Below are 23,269 nucleotides of genomic sequence, written 5' to 3' on the forward strand. Positions count from 1 at the left end.
CTGAATAAAACACACATAAGTTGCACTTGCATGGGTCTTTAGTGGATTCTCTTTTTTTCTTTCAGCATATCCCTCACCCAGCTGAGTACTTTTGTCATATGTTATAGTTTGGATAAACTGAATGTCAGTGTACAGCCTTAAATTGGCCATACATGTTAAGATTCACAAACGATCAGATCATAACGCAGGCCTAGGCAGAGCCATTGGGAGAGGGCTGCTTCAACAAACAGGCCGTTGGTCATGGTTTGACCAGAAGTTGCTGGGAGGGCCCAATATGCAGGTCAATAAGCTGCCAACTGGAAAGGCAGAATCAGCACCTTATGCTGACCTTTTTATGGCCAGCTAAGGGCCTGGCATATACAGGTTTAGGGCACAAATTATTTTAAATCTTAAACCAGCAGGAACAAACATCAATGTAAAAGGAGGAGGAGGTCATGCCAAAGGAATGCAATTCTGTAGCTGCAGCATGATTGATTATCATGCTAAACTTTACAGTATTTATTTAGATATCACAGTGTAACAACCTTTTATAATACAAAATAAATAACTTGTTTAGAAAAAAAAAAGTATAAGCCAAGCAGGCTTTTGGTACAGCATGTGATCTGTGGAGCCAAGGTCTGTCCTTCGGCAGGCCACCAATAGAAAGCAAGATCCCGTGTAATGGGACCTCATCTAGCCAGGTGCTGCAGTAAGTCTGTAAAGCTGTGGGCACAAGTACAGAGCACTGAGACGGTACCTGCCATTGCTTTGAGTGCAGCAGGGGCTGGATAGAGAGCAGCTGCCTCCTTTGTTGCCAGCACAACTTCTTTCAGTGCCTGGCACAGTGCTGCACCTTCTCCTGTTAATCGTGTCTGAAGTTGAGGACAACTAAGCAGTCTGCCAAGTGTATCGCCAATGAATACCAGCTTGTGTGCCGCAATGACTAACTGCTTCCCATGCCCCACAAAGACACGAGGGGGCTGTGAGCTGGCACTTCCTAGGAAGGTTCCTACGCAGGACAACAGTGTCTGAAGATGGCTATGGCTCTGAGTGGCATAGAAATGAAGCAAGTGATGGTCCTCTTCAGACAGTTCAGGAAAAGGCTCAATCTAAAAAAAAAAAAAAATAAGAACATTGGTTTAGCAGTCACCTCTGTGATAATGCTTTCCACAGCAAAATGTGAACTAAATGCACCTATTTACAACGCTTGGTTACAGTTGCACCTGTGACAGCCAATCAAATTGGTTCAGTGAAAACCAGGCTAAATACTAAGGCCCTGACCACATGGAACGTTCCCTCCCCTTCTCTCAGCCCGAGGACATTCACATCCAGAGGTGAAAATTCTTCTCCACAGCATCATAAGTAATAAGCAATAACAGCAAAGTAGCAAGTAAAAGCAAAAGGCTGCTAGGTTAGTGCACTTATGCAAAGTCGCCACATGTAACTATAAGGGCCTTGTCACGTGAAGTACTTGCAACCCCGAGGCCGCCCCCGTTGATCGCCCCCTGCGGCAAGCGCGAGTGCGCATGTGCAAACATTTTAAAATCCCATAAAAGTAGTTGGGAGAGGTCCCCATTGCTCCGTATGGGGGCAAAATTTCAAAATGTAATAGCGGCCAGGCCTGCTTGCAACACCAGGGGAGATAACACTGATCCGCTTTCTTCTGTCCCAATGTTCACTGTGTACGTACAGGCATGGCATCAGCATTTTAGCGCATGGGGGGGGGGGAGTGCAAAGGCTAGGCACCCCCCCCAGTGAATATAGTGCTATTTCTGTTGCACAACGCTGCTCCAGCAGTTCTCTGACCCATCCATATTCTTCGGGTAGTAGTGCAGTAGTGTAAAGATTAGGAGCAAAGTCAAAAACACTACTTTACTGCACATGCCTGTAGAGGATCTTAGAGTAATCGTGAAAGATGACTTTCTTTGCACAGAATCACCAGCCCAGGCTCTATGTTTAGCATCTGTATTCACTGGAGTGCCTAACAAATTGGTACCCCCCCCCCCCCCCCAATGAGTTTCTCTATTATTTGTCCTTAAACCAAAGGAATGCCACTATATGGCATTCCATATAGTGTTTATGCACCTTTTTATATAAGCCCAACTGAAATAACCAGTGTCAAAAGATTTGTAGGAAAGATTAGAATTCCTATGATTACTGTATGCAAAGGCAAAATTGTGAATGGCTCATTCTACCTTGTCCTCCTTCCAAACAGCAGCACTAATGCCAGAGACAACTGCTCAGAATGCAGAGAGTGGTTACCATAATACATGGGTGCGTGTAGTAGTGCGTGCCTTGAAGGAAGGGACAAGCTCACTGTGTGCTTAGGAACCTAAAGAGGGCTCCCATTACAAAACTTCCAGCTGGTGCTTTTCATAGGGAGCGCTTTATATAAAGTGCTGCCCTGGTGTTACATTGAGCCTTTGGAATGTACAACAAAGGCAAAAAGTGTTGGAGATATATGGGATTTCAGCAACAGCTGGTGTGTATTGCGGGTTTAGCTGTCCTATTACTAGAGGTAAACAATGGTAAAAGCAAGAGACCCAACCCTGTTTAAGTTATAGTAATATATAGTATAGTAGCAGGATATTCTTTAAGGGGGGGGAACCTATTTTTATAAATAAAATATAAACAGTCATTGATTTAAGTTTATATAGAGCTTTGGGGGGCATTTCAGATGTTTAGAAGTTGATTAATTTTAAAACTATGAACCAGTAAAAATCTCTTCTCACCTGTCTCTCCTCCTGGGCGCTGACTTGACCCATATCTGTTTGTCTGTCTTTGTGCTTTGATATATTCTGAGCAGTAATGGAACCCTTAAAAAAAGTTAGAAGCTTAGTTACTATTGGTTGGATAATGAGAACAGTGCAAAGTTACTGTATGGGGTTTGTACATTACAGGGCTTATGCTGTAGGCAGTGCTTACTTCCTACAGTTCTGATGAGCAAATCTGACCTTGTCCCAGCTACCCAACAAGTGGCAGCAATTCCAGTAAATTCAAGTGGCAGCAAATACAGTAAAACTAAATGTGTTATGTAAGCACAATAGTGGAAAGAAATTGTGTGCTAGAGAAACCCTTGATTTATTGGTTGGCCAGTATGATTGAAATTGGGCAAAACCAATCTGTATGTGTATGTAAACTCTTGGGTGGGCTGTAAGTCTAAAATATTGTGCAATTTTACCATCATAATCATAGCAAAATGCCACTTGTCTACACTACTTTCTGACAGAAGAATAGCTGCTCATACTGGTCAGTCAGGGTTCCTCAAAGCACTGACTGGGATCTCGGCCGTGATGTACGAGATTCACTGCATTACTCTGTGCTTTATTGCACACAAGCCAGTCACTGGCTTATTATGATTCTATTTAGAGCTGTGATACAGTACTAAGAAACCACCTCTCAAGGGGGCAGCTCTCTTTTCCCATGCTGATCACTGACACTAAATTAGAGCTGCCATGCAGATTTGCACACAGGGATGTTGGCAGCATGTTGCTTTGTAAGGCAGTGAGTACTTAATTATAATCAAATGTCTTTTTCCTGTCTGATGTGACCATTCTTTTATGCAAACATCAACAACATTCACTTTTCTACACATCATCTCTTATATAGGGCCCAGAACTTGGCATGGGTAAAGTGTGCCAGGTAAGTCAAGGGGCAGGACTGTGTTGATGAACAACTCAGTTAAAAGCTTAAAGAGGTGGGTAGTATAAAAACCAGTTTCTTGCAATATATACATATCACTTTTATAGTAGAACTGGGAAGCATGTACAGACAGTAACAGCCACAAGCCAAGTGGCAAGTTCTCTGTAATACAGAAAAGCAAAACGCAGAGGGTGCTAAAGCAGGAAGCATTTCTGTGAAACAAAATATTGATAAGACAATGATATCCAAATACAGATTCATTATTTGATTTAAAACTAAAAAATTGCATAAAAACATGGCTTCCTTCAGCAAAGGCAATCTACATGAACAGCTCATGAAGTGCAGTTGCTTCGAACTGGTGGTACAAGGAGAAAGCCCCTAACACCAGTTAGTGATGTATCAGGCCCTATTCATGTATACATGCAGACCAATGGCTGTCTGATTGGGCCCAGTAAGTGGGTGGCCAAGCCGGGCAAAGATAGACTCATGGTGACCTCACAAAACCAATGGATCTTTATGTGTATGCCAAACTTGTGCAATAATACAAATATGTACCCCCTACTATGGGAAAGCCTGGGCAACCCTGCTATAAAAGCTACACCGTACTCTTGCATATGGGAGTGAAGCAATAGCAGAGTGTCAAACAAACTGTAGCAATTTTATTTTTTGTAAAGAAGCAAATCTGTTTCTCAAACTCAATCCCCATTTTATGCATGGCCCTAGGGCAAAGGAAGCAGTAACATATAAAAAGGCCATAGCATTGGTCTAATTTGTTTCTTTTTTACAGCTTGTAATTGTATCTATAACCTTTAATCTATTTTAAGAGACATTTCTTCTTTAAATTATGGCTCACTCCCGGAGTCCCTGTATGAGTCTTTAAAAGATTTATTTGGAAAGTGACAAAAGGACCCCTATGCAGCCAATCTCCCTACTTACAGCTGATATTAAAAGCTAGAAGGCTTCTCTGCAATAATCCAAAATTGTATTAGTGACGCTTAAAGTGGCTTCATTCCTGGAAAATTAACTACCCTTAATATTAGAATTTTGAATTTGGGCCTATCATTCCCAACACAGATAAACTGGCTCTGGTGGCCCTTAAAGTTACAGCATTCATCCCAACATAAGCTAAATAAATAGGGCTTGTGCCAAACAGATATTTTGCCTGTTTTTTTAATGTTCCATAGGACATCAAAGGAGCAATAATGGGCTGCTCATAGGCTGCTGCTTGAAGAATGGTGGGTTTGCTTAAAGGTAGAGAAAGAAAAAACTGCCCTGTTTATAAAGGGAGGGGGAGGATGTTCAGTGAAAACATCCCAACTTTAAAATTAGAGTTTTAGAATGGCAAACAATTGAAAAATATGGCTTTTTTAAATTAAAAGAATAGGCAGAATGTAATTTCAAAGTCCTATTTATTGAGCTGTTTTTAGGTCTCCCTTTAATGTCAACAACAACAAGGTCCCACCTATGATGTAACTCAGTGAATAAGAAAATCACCCACCTATTAAAGGAACAGTAAAACCAAAAAAAGAAAATCAAATGTTGCTCACAAACCACTGGTTGGGGATCACTGCTTTAAGCCTTTTCTGAGGAACTAGGCAGTGGTAGCCCCTGTCTCCTGTGCTATTTGCTCTGGCAGCAGTAGAGGCCATCACCCCATTAATTAGAAACCAACTCAACATCACTGGCCTGCAGTTGGGTGGAAAGTAGGAATGAATACTATATGTGGGCAACATATAAAACCATTAATCACTCTACTACTAAAGACAATAAGCCTTTACACCATTCAAAGTGAATGGAAATACTATTATTGCACATAGTTAGTCTAATGGCTGTTCTTGAGAGACCACACAATAGGGGAGGTGGCTCGGAGTGGTCTCACTGAGCAGGTTTTACAAGTATCTTGAAGTAAAGGTAAAAATATCCTTTTAAATCTAAAACAGTTGCAAATTAGTGCCGGGGATAACCTGTGTGAAAGATACAACTCATTCAAATGACAATTCTATGCAAATAAAACTTTGTCTTCTTAAAGGAACAGTAACACCAAAAAATGAAAGTGTATAAAAGTAATAAGAATAAAATATACTGCTGCCCTGCACTGGTACAACTGGTGTGTTTGCCTCAGAAATTTATATAAACAAAGCTGCTGTTTAGCCACGGGGGCAGCCATTCAAAGGAGAAAAGGCGCAGGCACATAGGAGATAACAGATAAAACACTATTGTATTCTAGAGAGGTCATCTGTTATCTGCTATGTAACCTGTGCCTTTTCTCCTTTTTTCCAACTTTAATGGCTGCCCCCGGGGCTACACAGCAGCTTATTTATATAAACTATAGTAGTGTTACTGTAGCAAACACACAATTTTTACCAGTGCAGGGCAACAGTACATTATATTTTAATTACTTTAAAACACTTTCATTTTTTGGTGTTACTGTTCCTTTAAAGTCCCCTGTAACAATCCCAGTATTCTGCTTGATTTGATTATCCTGAAGATGAAGACTCATTCTTAAAGGAACAGTAACACCAAAAAATGAAAGTGTATAAAAGTAACTAAAATATAATGTGCTGCTGCCCTGCACTGGTAAAAGTTGTGTGTTTACTTCAGAAAGTCTACTATAATTTATATAAATAAGCTGCTGTGTAGCCATGGGGGCAGCCATTCAAAGGAGAAAAGGCACATGCACATAGCAGATGACAGATAAAACACTATTGTATTCTACAGCACTTATCTGTTATCTGCTATGTAACCTGTGCCTTTTCTCCTTTTTTGCTTGAATGGCTGCCCCCGGGGCTACACAGCAGCTTATTATATAAATTATAGTAGTGTTACTGTAGCAAACACACCAGTTTTACCAGTGCAGGGCAACGGTGCATTATATTTTTATTACTTTAAAGCTCTTTAATTTTTTGGCGTTGCTGTTCCTTTAGGACCTTAATGTACGCACCATGGTACCGAGGTGTGGACCTCAGAGGAGTAACAGGAAATGCAATGCTCTCCGCCCCATATATAGGCTAATGCCACAAAGGTTAATTAGTGGCCCGCATAGAAGCTCCAAGTGGCATTAATGATCTGCATGTGTAACATGGTTCGAGCAGCTGACTTAGCATTGAAATATACCCACAGGCATCCCTCTGTGGAAAATCCAAAGCCCCCATGAACAGCTAAACTGACACAAAAATTCAGTGGGCAATACTGATGGATGATGAGGAACAAAGTGTCCTGTTGTTTTAAGCCATAAGTACGACATTGTTTTAAGCCTTAAGTACAACATTTCACCTCTCTGGATTCCTGTAGTAACAACACAGAAGATCCTGAAGTACTTATGTAGGAAAATCGAACATTACCTCAAAACTGTACTCAATTCTGAATATTAATGTACTGGGCTAGCATTTCTCCTCTCAAGAACAATTAGAAAAAAGGCAGGGAACAAATCAATGACGCTCAATAGAAGAAGGCCCTGCATACTACAGAACAAACAACAACTTAATACACTGAGGCATAGTTTATTATATATAACTGAAGCTTAGAAGCTAACAACAGCTTAGAAAATATGCTGTGGATCCGCTCTGCCTTACATATTTACTGTATAGATTTATTAGGGCCATGGCACAGAAGGGGTTTTGTCTCCAGCACTATATCTCTACTAGTGCAGGCAACATAAAGTTTTGCAATTCCAATATTTAACCTAGAAAAATATATATTTATAAAAGATCTTGCAAAAAATTAATTGGCTTAGCCTCTCTATACAGGAGAGGACAGAATGCGGTATAAACTATGATGGTAATTTTTCTCAAACACAAGTTGCAATAAACTAAATGCACAATTTGTGTCTAGATAAGCTGTTTGGGACAAATTTAATGGAGCTCTATATCTGTAATGTTTCTGTTCTCTTTTAGGTGGCTATAAACATACAGATAAAATTATATTAAAATGTTATCTGCGCATGTATGGTGGTCCAGGTCACTTGGAATTTCACCTCTAGCAAACAGGCAGTGGTTTAAATGTAAGAGTGGAAATGAATAAAGGAGGGCCTGAATTTAAAGAGAAGTAATATAAGTAACAATAGAATTGTAGCTCCGCAGAACAATAGGTTTTTGGTTGCTGGGGTCAGTGACCCACATTTGAAAGCTGTGAAGAGGCAGAAGAGAAAGGCAAGTTCACATAAAATAAAAAATAAATACCAATTTTATAACATGCACATTATTTCAAATTACATTTCATTCTTTGGGTAGACATCCCCTTTACTGAAAACAATTAAATTTTTCAGTGCAGGCATGATGTAGAATTACATGTGTAAAAAGAGCAGTTACATGCCGCTCACCTGTAGATGTACGTAATGATTGTCTGTACACTTTATTCTTTCATATTCGCTGTGGATATCGTCTGAAAGGTCACTTACTACATGTTGCAGTGTTGGTGGTGGTGGTAAAGGACGGTCCTGGATGCTGCCTTTTCGTTGGATGGCAGGAGAGGCTGTAGGCAATGCAGGAAGAGGACGTCGGGAGAGACTTTCACTGGATGAAAGTCTTGGTCTCGGAAAAAGGAGGCCAGCGTTTGCACTAACTATTCTCACAAAGCAATTGCTGTGTTCTAGAATGAGCTGGAACAGTGTTTTTTCACTGCCTTTGTTTACAAGTTCTCGAGCTGCATGTTCCAGCTGATCTAGATGCACTGAAAGTTCCCCATGCAAAGCAGGATCTGAGGCCTGGCACGAACGAAGCCCAGCAACATGTGCCATAACAAGAAAATCTCTCAGTGCCCCTAAAACTTTCTTAGCTGTTCCTGAGTCCTCTGGACCTCCTGGTCCTGTACTCTTTTCTGCCCCAGCAAGCACAGGGACAATAGATACCTGCAGTTCTTGATGTAACATCCTTAGGCCTTCCATTGTGCAGGTGCCATCATTGCGAGGCTCCCATATAGACAGTGGTGGAATGTTTGACTCTCGGCTTCCGGAAGAGTCTGCTGAACGGGTACTGCCAGTGCTGCATACTGAGAGGCGTTGAGCTGGTGGTGGTTGAACAGTTTCAGGGAGTTGTCCTGAGCTGAGAATATCTTCAGGAGCTTCATACAGATTGTGTAGCCCTGAAACCCGCTTTAAGTTTGATGGCATAGAATATACACCCTCATCTTCTTCATCATCAGAAGGTGATTTGTTGAATGTAGGAGGAACATCATAGATATCTTCTGGAATCTCCTCAGGCACCACAGCAGCTGAATCTGTAGACTTCACTCTCAACGCAGGACTATCATAAATGTCTAATGCTGAAATTGGCTCTCTTCTTAGTGCAGCAGGAGTATCATAAACCTGCAATTAAAAAACACTTATTGAAAAGTGAAACTTGATGCTACAATCATATTGAGAATTGTGCTTGTAACGAATCCATAACATGCAATAAGATGATTGAATATGAGTGGCAGCAGTGTGTGGATAAATGTAGTGCAAAAGCACTTGGCGTAAGGTGACTTTATGATAACAAGATAATATTATATTTGCTAAGTTGTGGAAATAATGGAGCTCTGTGTACAGTCTAAACATGTTGTTAGGATACCATTAAATGTGGGTGTGTGCAATAAATGGAATGTTCTGATGGTCTCACCTCCAATGGCTGTTGTATACATGGCCCAACCAGACGTGGTGAGTTATAAATGTCATCCTGAGCTTCTGTGGGTTGGGCAGAGAGACAAAGACGGGCAATAGAAGGGACTTGGTATACCTAAAAAGAAGAATGGGGAATATTATATTATTACATTCTCTGTCAAGTTTCCTAATTCCTGATGGCATCCAATCCATATACCTCACCTCAGTTCCAGTTTGATGCTGGGGCCCTGTCTCATGATTTTGAGGCTCCTCCCTATTTTCTTGTGCTCCTTTTTCATTTATATGTAGTCTTCCAGCCTCTGCTGTGACCCCCAGAAAACGGGGAGCCTGATACTCGCTTTCCTGTTGTGATGTCTCAGGGAGAAGCTGAAGACGATTTCCAGGAGCAATGCCTTGCTGCCCTCTCAAAGAACAACGCCACCATCCACCAAGGGATGGAGCATCTCGCTCCAGAACTAGCATCACATCGCCCCTGCGGAAACTCAGTTCCTCTGGGCTTTCAGCAGCATTGTCGTACAAAGCCTGAGCCAGCTGTGCCTAAGGAGAGACACAAGCCAAATACCGCAATTAGCGGGTAGTAACTACAATAAAGACGACAATGCTTTGTACATAAAAAAACATCAGAACTATATAAAACTAATAATCAGCCTTTGGAACACTTTTTTTTAAACATACAAAAATTTGTATTCAGACTATTAGTTTATGACATGTATTCAGCCACGATCCCCCAATTCAGCACTTTTTTTCAGGAACTACACATAATCCTGCTGGAAGCACAGTTGTAATTGCATTAAAAGATACAAAGCTATATGTTTTAATAATTAGAAAGTATAAATGCTTTTTTGCATGGATATTTGTTTTAAAATGTGGTTACTAATAGGTTTTGATTGTAGTAAAGCAAACAATATAGCATAATAACTATTCAAATAAAATTGTTTGGTAGGACAAATACTTGTGTAAAGTCATTGTGTTCATAACACACAGTCTAAAAAGACTAATCTCCACAAGGCAGGTACTTTTACCTGAATGAGAATTGTATTGCCTATAATGCAGTCTCTTTGTAATGCTGACATCCACCACTCTTGAGTGATGCCCGACTGACAGCAGCATTGCTCAGGAACAGGCATTTTGATCTTAAAGAACTGTTGTTGTTAGAAAAGCTATAGATCAATGGTTCCCAACCTTTTTTGCACCACGGACCGGTTTCAAGCAAGACAATTTTTCCAAGGACCGGGGATGGGGGGTGCGGCGCAACTAGTGCTAGTTAAATTTTATAATATGCACTTTACTATTAATATTATTATTACATACAGCTTAATAAAGTACTTTGGTCCTTGTCGTAATCAGTAGAAATCTCCCTGGGCTTTGCATAGCTATTGTCATGGCTGTGTAACGCATGAGGGAGTTTGGATCACAAGTAATTGGGAGCAGAGTTGGCCCGGTTCAACACAGCCCTGCTATAGATCATTAAAGGTGCTTCTGCTGAACACACTTTATGTACTACTCTATGTTTAGTCTTTGTAAGGTAAATAACTGATTTCCAGTGCACAGATAATCCTTCTGCATAATGGACTCCTGCTAACAAAACAGTCACAACGAAGAGGGAAGGTAGGAGGGTTGTATACTGGTTATCTGATTGCCTTCCTTGCAAGAAACAAACATAGAGTAGCTTCAGTTTCTCTGTTTGCTCTCAGGAAAGAAAAAAAAAACCAAACTAGATTTTTCGTGATTAAAACAAAAAGTATGTTCAACACAAACCTTATTTATTGTACTTGTGTTGAAAAGGGTGTATACTGCCCTTTTCAGACAATGTCATGACATCATCAAGGGTGAAACAACAAAAACAACGATGAGTTTGAAAAGGTGGAGTCAGGGATTGTATTGCACACTGCTGTTATACTTGGGAACTCTGACAGAGCAGCTTTTATGACAGGCTCAGTGTACTGTACTTAGCTGTACATAGTGGAAAATAATTCAAAAAGATTTTCAGACTATTTGGGTTAAACCCCTTTACAGATCCCAACATTTGCCCAGGCCCTCCAAATGCATTAACTTCCAGATTTAGTTTGGGCCCCAATAAATGGAAAATACAATGCAAGACTCGTCAGAGTCCAAATGCCTGGTGAATGCAAATTAGGATTCAGATTTGGTTCAGTATTTAGCCAAATCCTTCAGAAAGATTTCTGGCCAATCCCAAAAAAAGTAGATTCATCTAAACCCTTATCCAAAAATATTCTACGATTAAGAGTGTGTCTAGAATAACAAACATTTATTAAAGGCGAAATTAACTGCCCTTCATGCTTCCCCCCCCCCCCCCCTCCCCTGGCAGGCCACCACTACAGTATGTAAAACAGTGCCCTACACTAGATGATGATGCCCTCTTGTCCATGTTTTTTTTACCAATATGGCCCATGCCAGCAAGTGAATCTGACAGCTCTGCCTAGTATGCACTTGTGCAAGCTGGGGAAAAAGGGTTGAAGTACTGAGTCATAAAAGAGACATTTATCTTAAAGGAAAAGTAACACTAAAAATTTTTAAGTAAAAAATCTATTCTACCCTGCCCCAATAATTGCCCTATCCTGCTAAAACTTGGCTTCCGGTCAGTTGAAGCAAGGCGATACCATCCACAATGCGACGATCGATTGATCAAGCCTAGCCTTCTTTCTGTATAGGAAGGAGTCAGGCTAGGCTTGATCAGTCGATCGTCGCATTGTGGATGCTGCTCCTGCATTGCCGTATCGCCTTATTTCAATTGACTGGAAGTTTTAGCAGGTATTTTCTAATAAAGCATTCAAAATACTAAGTGGTTTGCAGGATAGGGCAATTATTGGGGCAGGCTAGAATAGATTTTTTAATTAAAAAATGTTAGTGTTACTTTTCCTTTTAAGTGAAGGCAGCATCTCTGAAAATACAGGAAGAAACTCCCTTTCAAAGCTGGTGACAAACAGAAACCAATCCATCTAGATCTGTAGCTTTGGCCTGAATTATATGAATATCAGTTCTTATGGTTTCCAAACTAGTATCTAATCACACTGTGGTGTTTTTCTGCCAGTAAAACAGGTTGATGTATGACCTGTATCCTTTGTGCACATAAAGCAAATTGAAGCTAATCCTAAATAGCACAGGGCCACACAATCTCCATTGTGTACTCCACACCTGAAAAAACTAGAAACAAAAACATTCTCACAATCTGACACCACATACTCCTATAACAAAACAGACAAACAGACCAACTTTGCTCCTACACCTGCGCTCAGAAAAAAAACCAACTAAGACTGGTAAGTGCTAAAGATACACTACATTGCTATGGACACTTTAATTTCCTAAAGAATGGTTTATCCATTACCTATACCGTGACTTCTAGCACCCTATAAATTTATTATCATTAGATTAAATCAGTCATCTGAAAATAAAGTCAGATTAGGAACTTTTTAGGTAACACGACAAGCATTACCTTATGATCTGTTGCAGGTCAGATCATTACAGGAGAAATAGAACATTCTCAAAATACATTAATATGTATGGTGCCCCTGTTAGTTAGAAAACAGCACCAGCCCGGGGTACCTGTAGCGAGCATACCTTCTTCCACATTTCTTCTGCAGTGAAATCCCTGGGTCGGCGCATGCGCATTAGAGTGAGAAGCTGACTTTGTTGTTAAAGTTCGTTTTTTTACTCTAATGCGCATGCGCAATTGCGCCAACGCGGAAAAAGGAAGCGCTCACTGCTACCCCCGGCTGGTGCTGTTCTCTGTTAACAGGGGCACCAGCCCGAGGTACAAGGTAAGCCTCAAGTCAAATTTTAAAATTAAATATAAAAAAAATCTGCTCTTTTGAAAAATGGATTTCAGTGCAGGATTCTGCTGGGGGCTGCTCTATTAAGACTAATGCCACATGGGTGTATTCTTGGCAAGCCGAAAAACGCTTGCCGAGAACACGCCCAGCTACTGTTCATTCGGCCTACCTTGTGCCTGCACCCGAATGAATGGAATACGCTCAAGTGCAGGTGCATGTAGCCGATATCTGCCAAAAACCACGAGAGACTTCATATTTTTGGCGGATATCGGATATGTGCCCGCACCCAAGCATATTCCATTGATTCAGTTGCAGGCACAGGGAGGAGTGTATGGCGCTATTTTCGGCAAGCATTTTTTGGCTTGCCAAAAATATACGCCATACGCTAAGGGGCCCATTCATTAAAGCACGATGACCATGACTGCGAAAAATTTTTATTTTTTTCTAAAGTGAAGAACTTTACGTAATGACCATGGTAATATTGTTAAAATTACGCAACTTTTTCACGTTTTGCATAAATTCGCACGAAAAAGAAATATTTTTCGCAATGACTACGAACATTTCAGAATTTATTCAAGCTTGGTATCGTGACTATCTTTTGGCCAGGTTGGAGCTGCAGAGTGCAATTGAGTCCTATGGAAGGCTTCCAAAATCATGCATTGAAGTTTCAAAGTCAGAAAGGTTTTTCCGCCGTTTGCGATAGTTCGGATATAAAAATTTTGTAACTTTCGGATCGCAACCACGATATTTTCGTACGACTACGATATGAATTTTTGCGCAATTTATGCACATCAGGAATTATCGTGGTTACTATTGTGGTTACTATGTTTTCCCTGTAAGAGTCCACACTTGGGACACAAATATCACGCTCTGAAACCAGACATACCAGTCCAAGACAGAGATGTAGATACTGTGACATGAAGGATTAGAAACAGATTCCACAGTGCAAGTACACCAGACCATAAACATACCTTGAGACTTGAGACAGTCTATTCATAGATGGAATCTGTAATTAATAGTTGTTTCCAGGTTCTTTAGTCAAAAATTTGATGCATCCAAGAATAGTAACTCCAGCCTAAAAACTTTGCTGAACCATACAGACTATTACAACAGACATCTAAATACACAGCCACAGACATTTGTTTTCCCTTTTCAAAATTACAAAGTAATGAGAGTCACAGGGTTTTTGGCACATATTAGTATCCACCCTCATAAATCTAATTTTTTAACAAAAAATTAGATATTATTTCTTAGAAAAACTGGGCAAACTCTGACATTCATTTCACTAAAATCATATTTTAACTGTAGCCACAATCAGCCAGTCCGTATAAAAAAGCACCCTTTAGTGACATTTTTTGCACAGCCATAACAATAACATGGAAAATGAGCTGGTGCAGTATGTTTGCCAATGATAATGAGTCCTGACTATATCACAGGCACAAACACCTAGTACATGCAAACCCCCAAATCAGTTATAAAGAAATAGTATAATCTATTAACATAAATCTAACACACAAATCCAGCACACAACTTGGCAGTTCAATAAAATAAAATATTGATAGTGGATATGCTTAATCTAAAGCTGGCCATACGTTGCCATATACATCTGGTCCTGATTTGGTCACCCATTTATTGGGCGAAATTGGGCAGATCCAATTATACAGAGGGGCATACAAGCCCATCGAATGAGGACTGCATTAACACACTACACAGTGCACATTGGACAGGAAAGTCAAACCAGCTGGATTACTATCAGGCTAATTTACAATATTGGTTGGGCAGGACCGTCCAGAAAGATCATGTCAGCAGCTGTTATTGGCCTATATATGGCTGCCTTTAGGTAACAGAAAACTGCCACTCTGGAATGGGAATTAGTCTTATGTAGAAAAGGTACTAAACACTGTAAAAAAATGTGTATTGTTTTTTGAACAGACATTGATTCCACAAACTGAACAGAAGCCGTGTTACTTGTCAGAACCATTTTACACCCCCACTTAGCCTCCCCTTTTAAAGTTCCTCTGCTTTCCCTAGTGGGTGGTTGACAGATTCCCCTGGAAAGAAGATGCACTTCAAGTTTCAGAAACCATTGTTTCATGATGGAAGGGCTTGGATCACACTGTGAGCCTAATAATTGGTCCTTATAGCACAGGCATAGACTATCATGGTTTCCTTACAATCTGTGGAATTAGGTATATTTATGTAAAAATAAAATACATTTATATCTGGAAGTTCAGATGTACTTACATACATAAGCCTAAATGAGTGAGTTTATGTCAAAAAGGGTGGTTTTGCCTTTTAATCATAGAATTAACAGGACGGGTGGAGATAAAATAGCCAAAAGGTTAATCAAATAAAGTGATAGTTTTAAAACCATGACCATAAATTCCAATACAAAGAGTGACAGGAACAACACAGCACAGAGAACTCCGCTAGCAGACAATACCGGGTATAAATGCCACCCCCAGCCCAAAGACAAAGATCTTGTTTCACAGGCAGCTGCATCAATCTAGGGAGAGACAGCTGAGTGCAGAGATACACAATCTAGAAACAAACACGCAGGAGACATACACTTTGCTTATCAACTTGAGAGATCGCCATATAAATCCAGGCATGCATGGGCCTTATATGTTATAGCAGGGGATAATGCAGGCATCATAGGTTGTACATGGGGAACTTTGCACATCAACATACACCTTAATGCTGTCACATTAAATCAATAGAACTGCAATATTTATGGTTCAGCAATCCACAAATACATAATGCCAGAAACAGCCAAGCATTTTTCTGCCCTGCCATATAAAAGCTGATGGATAAAAAAATGAGAGATAATTCACTTCTGTACATGATAAACCCCTAACTCCAAAATCTGACAGTGGTGTTAACTGAAAAAGAGGCAGTTACTAATCTACAAATACCACCCCTATATCACCACTGTGTTTCATAAACACATCTATACCATATTTTATTTGTCCATGAATCACATTTCCCCCGTAACACAATCCTACCAATATTCTTCCTTACCAAGCCATGTCTCTCTCCCATTATGCAGAAGGTGCCTGCGACTTTAAGAAAAGAGAACATGTGGCGATGACATCATCCCTGACACAGAATAAAGAAACAGAGAGCGCTGTGTCCAAGTGAGTGCCCAGTACAATCCAGCTCATCAGCAGCAAGAAACAAAGTCTTCAGGAACGAAGACACAGCAACATGACTCACGCACACGCATATAAACATGAAACACAAAATATGCAGCTCTGACAAGCAGCCTTTTGTGCTCTTACTACCGGCCCCAGCTAACGCTTCTAAAAGAGACATATGGGAGTTGTAGTTCCTCAACTGCACTAACACAGAAGACTATGGCACAGACAGGGTACAGAACCAGAGAATACACAAACTCACTCATAACAACTGAACCATCATCATTAAGGGAAAGGGTGAGATATAGCAATATAATTAGGTACCATCATACGTAACAGTGCCTAATTGATTCTCTATCTTTAGAGAAGATGTGTAAAACTGAATTGAAAAGCCAGCACAAATACTATGGATGATACACAGGGCAGTAAGTGTTATAGACATTACTGGGTGCCCTGCATGTTTGTGCCACATGTTCTAGGCCTAGTTTCTATACCCTGAGGACCAGTTCAGTCATGCAAGGTCTGTGTTATTTAATGCCACATACATAAAGGATCATGCACCAGAAAATATAAAACAGAGACATATGTGCAGCAGTACACATTTTTTTTAAAGGTATCTGTTGGTTATTACCATATATTTCAGCTTGTAAAATACAGTGAGGCATGAAAACTACATATACCTCACACGTAATCAAAACACATGTGGGCCAGCAACCAGTCAATGGAATCACATGCAAATAAATAACTCTAAGGGGGGGGCCACACTACACCGATCTGATGTATCATATGCAGAATTAAAGGGAAATGAACACTCCATTCACTGGAGGGTGCCAATATGTTAGGCAACCCCCCAGTAAATAGAGTTGCTAGGTTTTTTCATCGCCGACATGCCATACACGCACTGAATATCGTACGAAACGAGGTTTGGTACGATAGTATCGGTGCGTGTACGGCCAGCTTTACACTGAAAATGGTGTGCTCAGGGCAGCTTATGGCCTAACCTCAGGTAAGTGAAGGCAGCACAGAGCATGTGCAGTGAATCAAAAGAAAAGAAGATAGGGAGTTACAGAGGGCATCTCTAGAAGCACAGATCTTTCCTGCAACAGGGCTGTGGTTGCCTTGGGCTGGTACAGAAGCCCAAAACATAATGCTTAGCATTTCTTGCCCACTTCTTTGCTGAGCTTTAGTTCTTCTTTAAACATGATTTTGTCTCTGTGTAGCCACTATTACTAGGCTGTGAAGTAAGCGCATACTACAGATTCAGATTATAGATATTATTTTATATCCTACATATATGTCACAAATTAGCAAAAACAGCTAATGTGGCTCTAATTCCAGAACACCCTGTGCCATCACCAGAAATGGCCCTGTACATCAGTGGTTTCCAATCTTTTTTGCACCATGGACCGGTTTCAAGCAAGACAATTTTTCCAAGTACCAGGGGTGGTGGATATAGACTAGAGCTTGTTTCCCTGCAACTAGATGTGCCCAGCCCCCTTGCTCGTTTTACTTCCACCTAAGTGGTGACATCCCCTGACGCTTAATATGGAGCTTTAAGTACTTTGGTCCTTTTCACGATCAGTAGAAAGCTTCCTGGGCTTCGCATAGCAGTTGTCATGAGGTTGAGATCACAGGTAATTGGGACCAGAGGTGGCCCAGTTAGCAAAGCCCACGGCCCGGTACCGGTCCCCGGCCCGGTGGTTGGGGACCCCTGCTGTACATAAGGTACCTCCATATGACTTTTGGCAGCCTGCGCAATTGTGTTTAAATGTGCACGCAGGCCACTGGGGTCTGTAATACACATTACCTGGGTGAGGTCCAGGTGCCTGCTCCTATGGCGTCAGATCCAAGTACAAGAGAGCCATGGGGCAAGGGATCTTACTAATAAAACCATAAAAAACTGGAGCGACATGAGGTACATTACAAAAAAATACCAGGGTCCATAACAGGCTTTACCCCATTGATACCAAAATGTTTTAAATTAATTGCATATGATGTTGTTCGGACATGTGATGTTTTGTCTTAATTTGCCCCTTAGTCTTTAACTCTTCATTTGCTTACATTGTAAATCAGAATTGCATGTGATATTTTGATATCTTTCAAGTTCCCTTTAGCCATGCCACTATCAAGTGCCTCAAATCTAAAAAAGGTGCCTAAGGGCAAATTAAGTTTGTTGTGGTGACTAATTGCAGCGACTTTTCTGCCATAGGATAGAATCGCAGTCGCTGCAACTAATAACTAGCGAGTTTTCGCTACGCAGGTTAGTCACCGGGACTAAAAAGTTGCGGCGACTATTCACCCTGTGTGTCTTCATCCTAAAACTAATGGATCCATTGGCAATTTCTACTGCTCTGTCCTTTGCCAGGAGTAATTTATGGACATGTGTTAAAGGAGAAGTAAAGGTCTAATCACTGGGGGGTTCCAAAATGTTAGGCACACCCCAGTGATTGCAACTTTCCTTCTCTTTTAATTATCAGGTAGAATTTCATGCATTTAACATTGCACATTGCACTTTTTTCTGCCAAGAAAATATTTCTTTCTTTGAGCTTATTATTTCCTAAGCAGCTTCCTACTGAGTGGGGACAAAAAGTTTCATCTTGCTGTATATGTTTGTGAATAACCAGAAATGTTACTCCTTTTAGTTCCATCTGCCACATCAACTTCTTTCTTTTTAAAAAGTTCTTTGCTACTTATGGTCCTGGGGAGAACACCAACAGAGTGGGTTGGGACAATAATGGAGTCTCACCTAAGGTGTCAAAATGTTCAACATTCTTGCCAGATTTCCCAGTGTGTGTTATATACAGCCAAACCTATATGTTGTTTTATATATTGCAAAGGAAGCTTTTTTTTTGCTCTTACAGTAGGAGCCAAGAGTCCTTTATAATGCGTGAAAACCTTCTTAAAGAAGACATAATTACAAGCCTCATACTGCAGACAGCCATAAAAAAAAGCTTTAACCCCTCATAAGGAATCAAGGGCAAATTTCCCCTTAATGTTCCTGTGGCCTGTGCATCCAGAACCACTGGTTTAAAAGCACAAATACAGCCTAATGATTCAAACTCATATAACCAAATTCATAGTCCAGTAGAACATACATGGTATCTACTTCAGCTGAGAATCTGAGGATGACCTGAACCTGTTTAGTATGGGCACTGACAGGCACTACACTGACCCATCAGCATGTACCTATGTTAACAGAAAAAAAAACCCCAAAAAACATTGTGTGTGTGACACTGGCCATACAGTAGCAGGGATCCCCAACCTTTCTTACCCGTGAGCCACATTCAAATGTAAAAAGAGTTGGGGAGCAACACAAGTATGAAACATGTTTCTGGGGGTGCCAAATAAGGACTGTTATTGGCTATTTGGTAGCCCCTATGTGGACTGGCAGCCTACAGGAGACTCTGTTTAGCAGTACTAATGGTTTTTATGCAGCCAAAACTTGCCTCTGAGCAAAGAATTCATATATAAGCACCTGCTTTAAGGCCACTGGGAGCAACATCCAGGGGTTTGGAGAGCAACATGTTGCTCACGAGCCACTGGTTGGGGATCACTGCAGTATGGTATGGGAAACTGTGGTGTTGGCCACATGAGGACACCATCTGGAAGTTGGGAATACTGCTTGGAATTTTATTCATCCAGTGCGTGTCATTCCTCTGTCTCCTTGGGGATTCTGGCTATTGATGGAATTTAACTACTTTATATCATGTTACACTTGATGCTTTGTGGTACATGAATCTGCCAGTGAGGACTGCCAATAATACCTAGATTTAATAACAATGCCAACTGCTTATCCACTTTGCCAGCTTTCCAGTTACTAAATACATATGGTTTAACATGGACTAAACACATTTAAGTACTGCAGCTGGCTGAAACTTTGCTGTGATTGTACCTATAACCCTATAAAACTGCAATAGTTCTTCCCAGGGCAGTTGAGATGAAGCACAGCCATGACATATCACAATCAGAATGGTCTGTCACAACACAGGCTGCACAAAAACTGCAGCAACTGCTGACTATCCATATTGGTTTACAGCAAAGTGTCATAAAAATGATATCCAAGGGGAGGCCCAGCAGCAGTTTGTGAACTGCAGCACCCAACAATAGCCAGAGGGCCTAGGGTTTGAAATGCCTGTTACAGTAATGAAAGGCTAAATCAGCAGGATTTCTCTCCATTCCCAGAAACACACAACCAACCCCCCACATCCGAGGGCTTCAACCTACCATTATCTGTCACTTACTGGCATTGCGTCTGCTCTGCTGCTCACTCACATGCCACAGAGGAGCGGGCTCCGGCCAATGAAGTCTCGCCAAGCTTGGCACCTGCAGCCCTGTGGTGGCGACACAAACGCACAAAGTCGAGTAACACCCTCTCTGTAGGAGCGGCTCACGGAAAAGTAGCAGACACGTTGACGAGTACTATAATAGTTACAGGACACAAATGACTAGTTCCTATTACACACCAACAGGGTTATTGGGGACGTGCAGCTGGTTAGTTTGGCAAATAAAATGGTCAGTGCCCACTTGCAGATAGGTTCTTGGCAGCATGGGGCACAGTACGTGACGACGTGCGTATCAACGGTACATGGGACAAAGTAGCTCATGGGTAAAGGTAAACAGAGGTAGGGGTGGTGCTGAGCGCTACACTGAAAGGCACGGTAGGGGGACGAATGGGAGAGCGGGATCTAGAATGTAAGGGAGTCACACAGAGGAGCACTTAAGGTTATACTCACCCTAAACAGCGGACGTCCCAAACACCGGGTCACCTCGGATCCTGTCCTACAGTTCTGTGCCAGGGCGAAAGGGAGGAGAAGAAGGGGGAGGGAAAGGGAGCGCACAAAGGTGGGGAGAATGAAGTGGAAGGCAGGCAGGGGAGGGGACTTGCGGGAGGAGGGAAGCTTCCAGAGGGATGGCAGAGTGTTAAATAGGAGAATTCCCTCTCCTGTCCAATGGTATAAGTGCCTTCGGGAAGGGGGGGTGTAGGGTGGGGAAAAGGCAAAAATTAACCCTTCAGAGGTCAGCGCTCGCTCGGGGACTTCCATGTCACACCTGCAGGGTGCTGCCGCCGTGACACCCCATTGTCACACACAGGGAACGGGTTCCGTGAATCCCTCATAGCTTTCCTGCTAGGAGCGCCTCTTTAACTCATGCCCTGCCTGGCTATCCCAGAGCTGTTACCGGCTCATCTGGGAAGCGCAGGCAGGGACGTGTAACCGCAGAAATTCATACATAGGTTATTTATCGGCAAAACAGTACAACAATTAACTCATTCACTCCTGCTATGAATAGGCTCCTGTAAGAATGATTTGCGTGGGAACAGAAGGGCTCTTGTTCATAGGAACGGTCAGCACCAGTCTCTCCCCCTACTCTGCTCAAGCACACACAGGGGGCCTCTGTCCTGCCAGCTTTCCCCCCCCTCACCTCACGGCCAGAAGTTCTCACATTTGGCATATTAGTTGGTGGGCAATATTTGCTCCCTTTATACGTACATTACGTATATACACTCTGTGGGCTTTTTAGCTAGAGGTGGAAGGTGATGATATTCATTTAAACCATTTCATTTAATGTTGGTTTCATCCAGTTGTCTGCTATTGTAGCATTTATGCATCAATGAATCTGCAGTACACTGCTGCTATTTAAACTAGTTTCGATGTACGGGTGCTGGAAGTAGTTATTTTTCATAAGCAAGTTTGTGTGAGAAATTGATTCACAACTTGTTTCCATCTTGATGTTGCTTAAGTTTTATTACCAGCAACCTTGCTGACAGTGGGATTTGGTGCATGTGGTACAGGCTTCAGGAGTGCTGGTGGCTGCTTGAGTTTGTTCTATATAAGCTCCAAACAATTTTATACATATATGATTATTTGTCATACAGCTTGTGCTCAGATAAAAATACAAAATAGTGGCCAAAACTATATAAATATATTAACTGGGTTCCCATAAAAATAACCCTAGTGCATTTGTGTGAATGTGAGTGGGACCATGGCTTGTAAGCTCCACTGGGACAGGATCATATGTAACAGATGAACAACTTCTTTCAGTATTTTATAAATAACAAATATAGGCATTGCCAAATCGTTGCAAGTAATTTCATTTACTTGTGGTATTCCAGTGTTAGCGTAAGGCAAGGCATTTTCAGGAAAAATTGTCGCTCACGGCAGCAATTTTTTTGGCGCATCTGACAAATATTCCTGAGTTGGTGCCCTCAGCCTATGATCATACATAACTGTTTCTCACCCTCAAACAGCTACCTGTGGAGTAGCCTAAAAGAGCCTGTGAGCAGACTGGGACCATAATAAAATCATTTGGATCAGTGCATCCAACCTGTAGGCAGTTAGATGGACTTTCCTGTTCTGTACAGTGCTACCTGTGTATAGCACATTTTGGGGACTGTGCTGGAGATAGTGGTGCTGGAAGTATTATTAACTGCTATTATTAATAGTACATGTTATTACATGCAAATTGCTCCTACATAGTAAGGCAACTATTTGGTCAATATTGGGTTCCTGCTGTATTGGTTAAAACACCTGTAGATATAAGGAGACACCAACCCACAGATAAAATAATGTTCTATAGAGTTATATAGTACTGAACATCAGCGAAGAACTGCTGGTTCATTCCCAAATTAGCCCTAACATTAGCATGATACCTGATGGCAACAGAACATGAGACAGGATCTGACAGGATGTATATCTCATTTATTTAGATCATATGGATCACAGGAATGCCTCAATATTTTTAAAAGGTAATAGGCCTGTTAGTGGTACTTGGTATTTAAAAACATCATCACACATGTAGTAAATCTACATTGAAAAATGTTATTGGCTTCTTTTTGACAAACATAATTTGATAATTTTCCTTGCCACGAAAACCTTTTACCTGGTAAATGTATAGCATTTGCTTGAAGACAGAAAAAGGCAAATCTTGCTGAAGTCATTGGTTTTAATCCTTGTAAAAATCCTGTACTTGTAGCAGTTATGCCCACTTTTGGTCCCATCAAGTTCCAAGTGGGCCTTGGAACTACAAGTTGCATATTTCTCACGGAAAATTCAACAAGTGAATTTAGTTTTTTCATGCTTTGGAAAGTTAATGCAACAATTAACATTGGTGTCTGATTTAGATGG

General features: G+C 41.2%; 1 protein-coding gene across 6 annotated transcripts; it reads right to left on the reverse strand.

Annotated features, from left to right (window-relative positions):
• Positions 1 to 443: 443 nt before the first annotated feature.
• Positions 444 to 21,297, reverse strand: efs (embryonal Fyn-associated substrate). 6 transcript variants are annotated; one of them, XM_012964450.2, is made up of 7 exons: positions 20,879 to 21,013; positions 20,387 to 20,476; positions 9,419 to 9,754; positions 9,216 to 9,332; positions 7,940 to 8,923; positions 2,712 to 2,795; positions 444 to 1,088 (listed from the first exon to the last, which is right to left on the reverse strand). In XM_012964450.2, the coding sequence occupies exons 2-7, from the start codon at positions 20,390 to 20,392 to the stop codon at positions 669 to 671; spliced, it is 1,947 nt and encodes a 648-aa protein (XP_012819904.1). In that variant the 5' UTR covers positions 20,393 to 20,476; positions 20,879 to 21,013; the 3' UTR covers positions 444 to 668.
• Positions 21,298 to 23,269: the final 1,972 nt, after the last annotated feature.

The sequence above is a fragment of the Xenopus tropicalis genome, chromosome 1, assembly GCF_000004195.4.
Source record: "Xenopus tropicalis strain Nigerian chromosome 1, UCB_Xtro_10.0, whole genome shotgun sequence".
Taxonomy (NCBI): Eukaryota; Metazoa; Chordata; class Amphibia; order Anura; family Pipidae; genus Xenopus; species Xenopus tropicalis.

Excerpts from the sequence above, each read along its gene's own strand:
- efs (XM_012964429.3), bottom strand. The coding sequence starts at position 21,187 with ATGGAAGTCCCCGAGCGAGCGCTGACCTCTGAAGGGTTAATTTTTGCC. Across the intron at positions 9,333-9,418 it reads AGCATCAAACTGGAACTGAG|GTATACCAAGTCCCTTCTAT; the intron begins GTGAGGTATATG and ends TCTTCTTTTTAG. Across the intron at positions 8,924-9,215 it reads GTATACAACAGCCATTGGAG|GTTTATGATACTCCTGCTGC; the intron begins GTGAGACCATCA and ends TTTTAATTGCAG.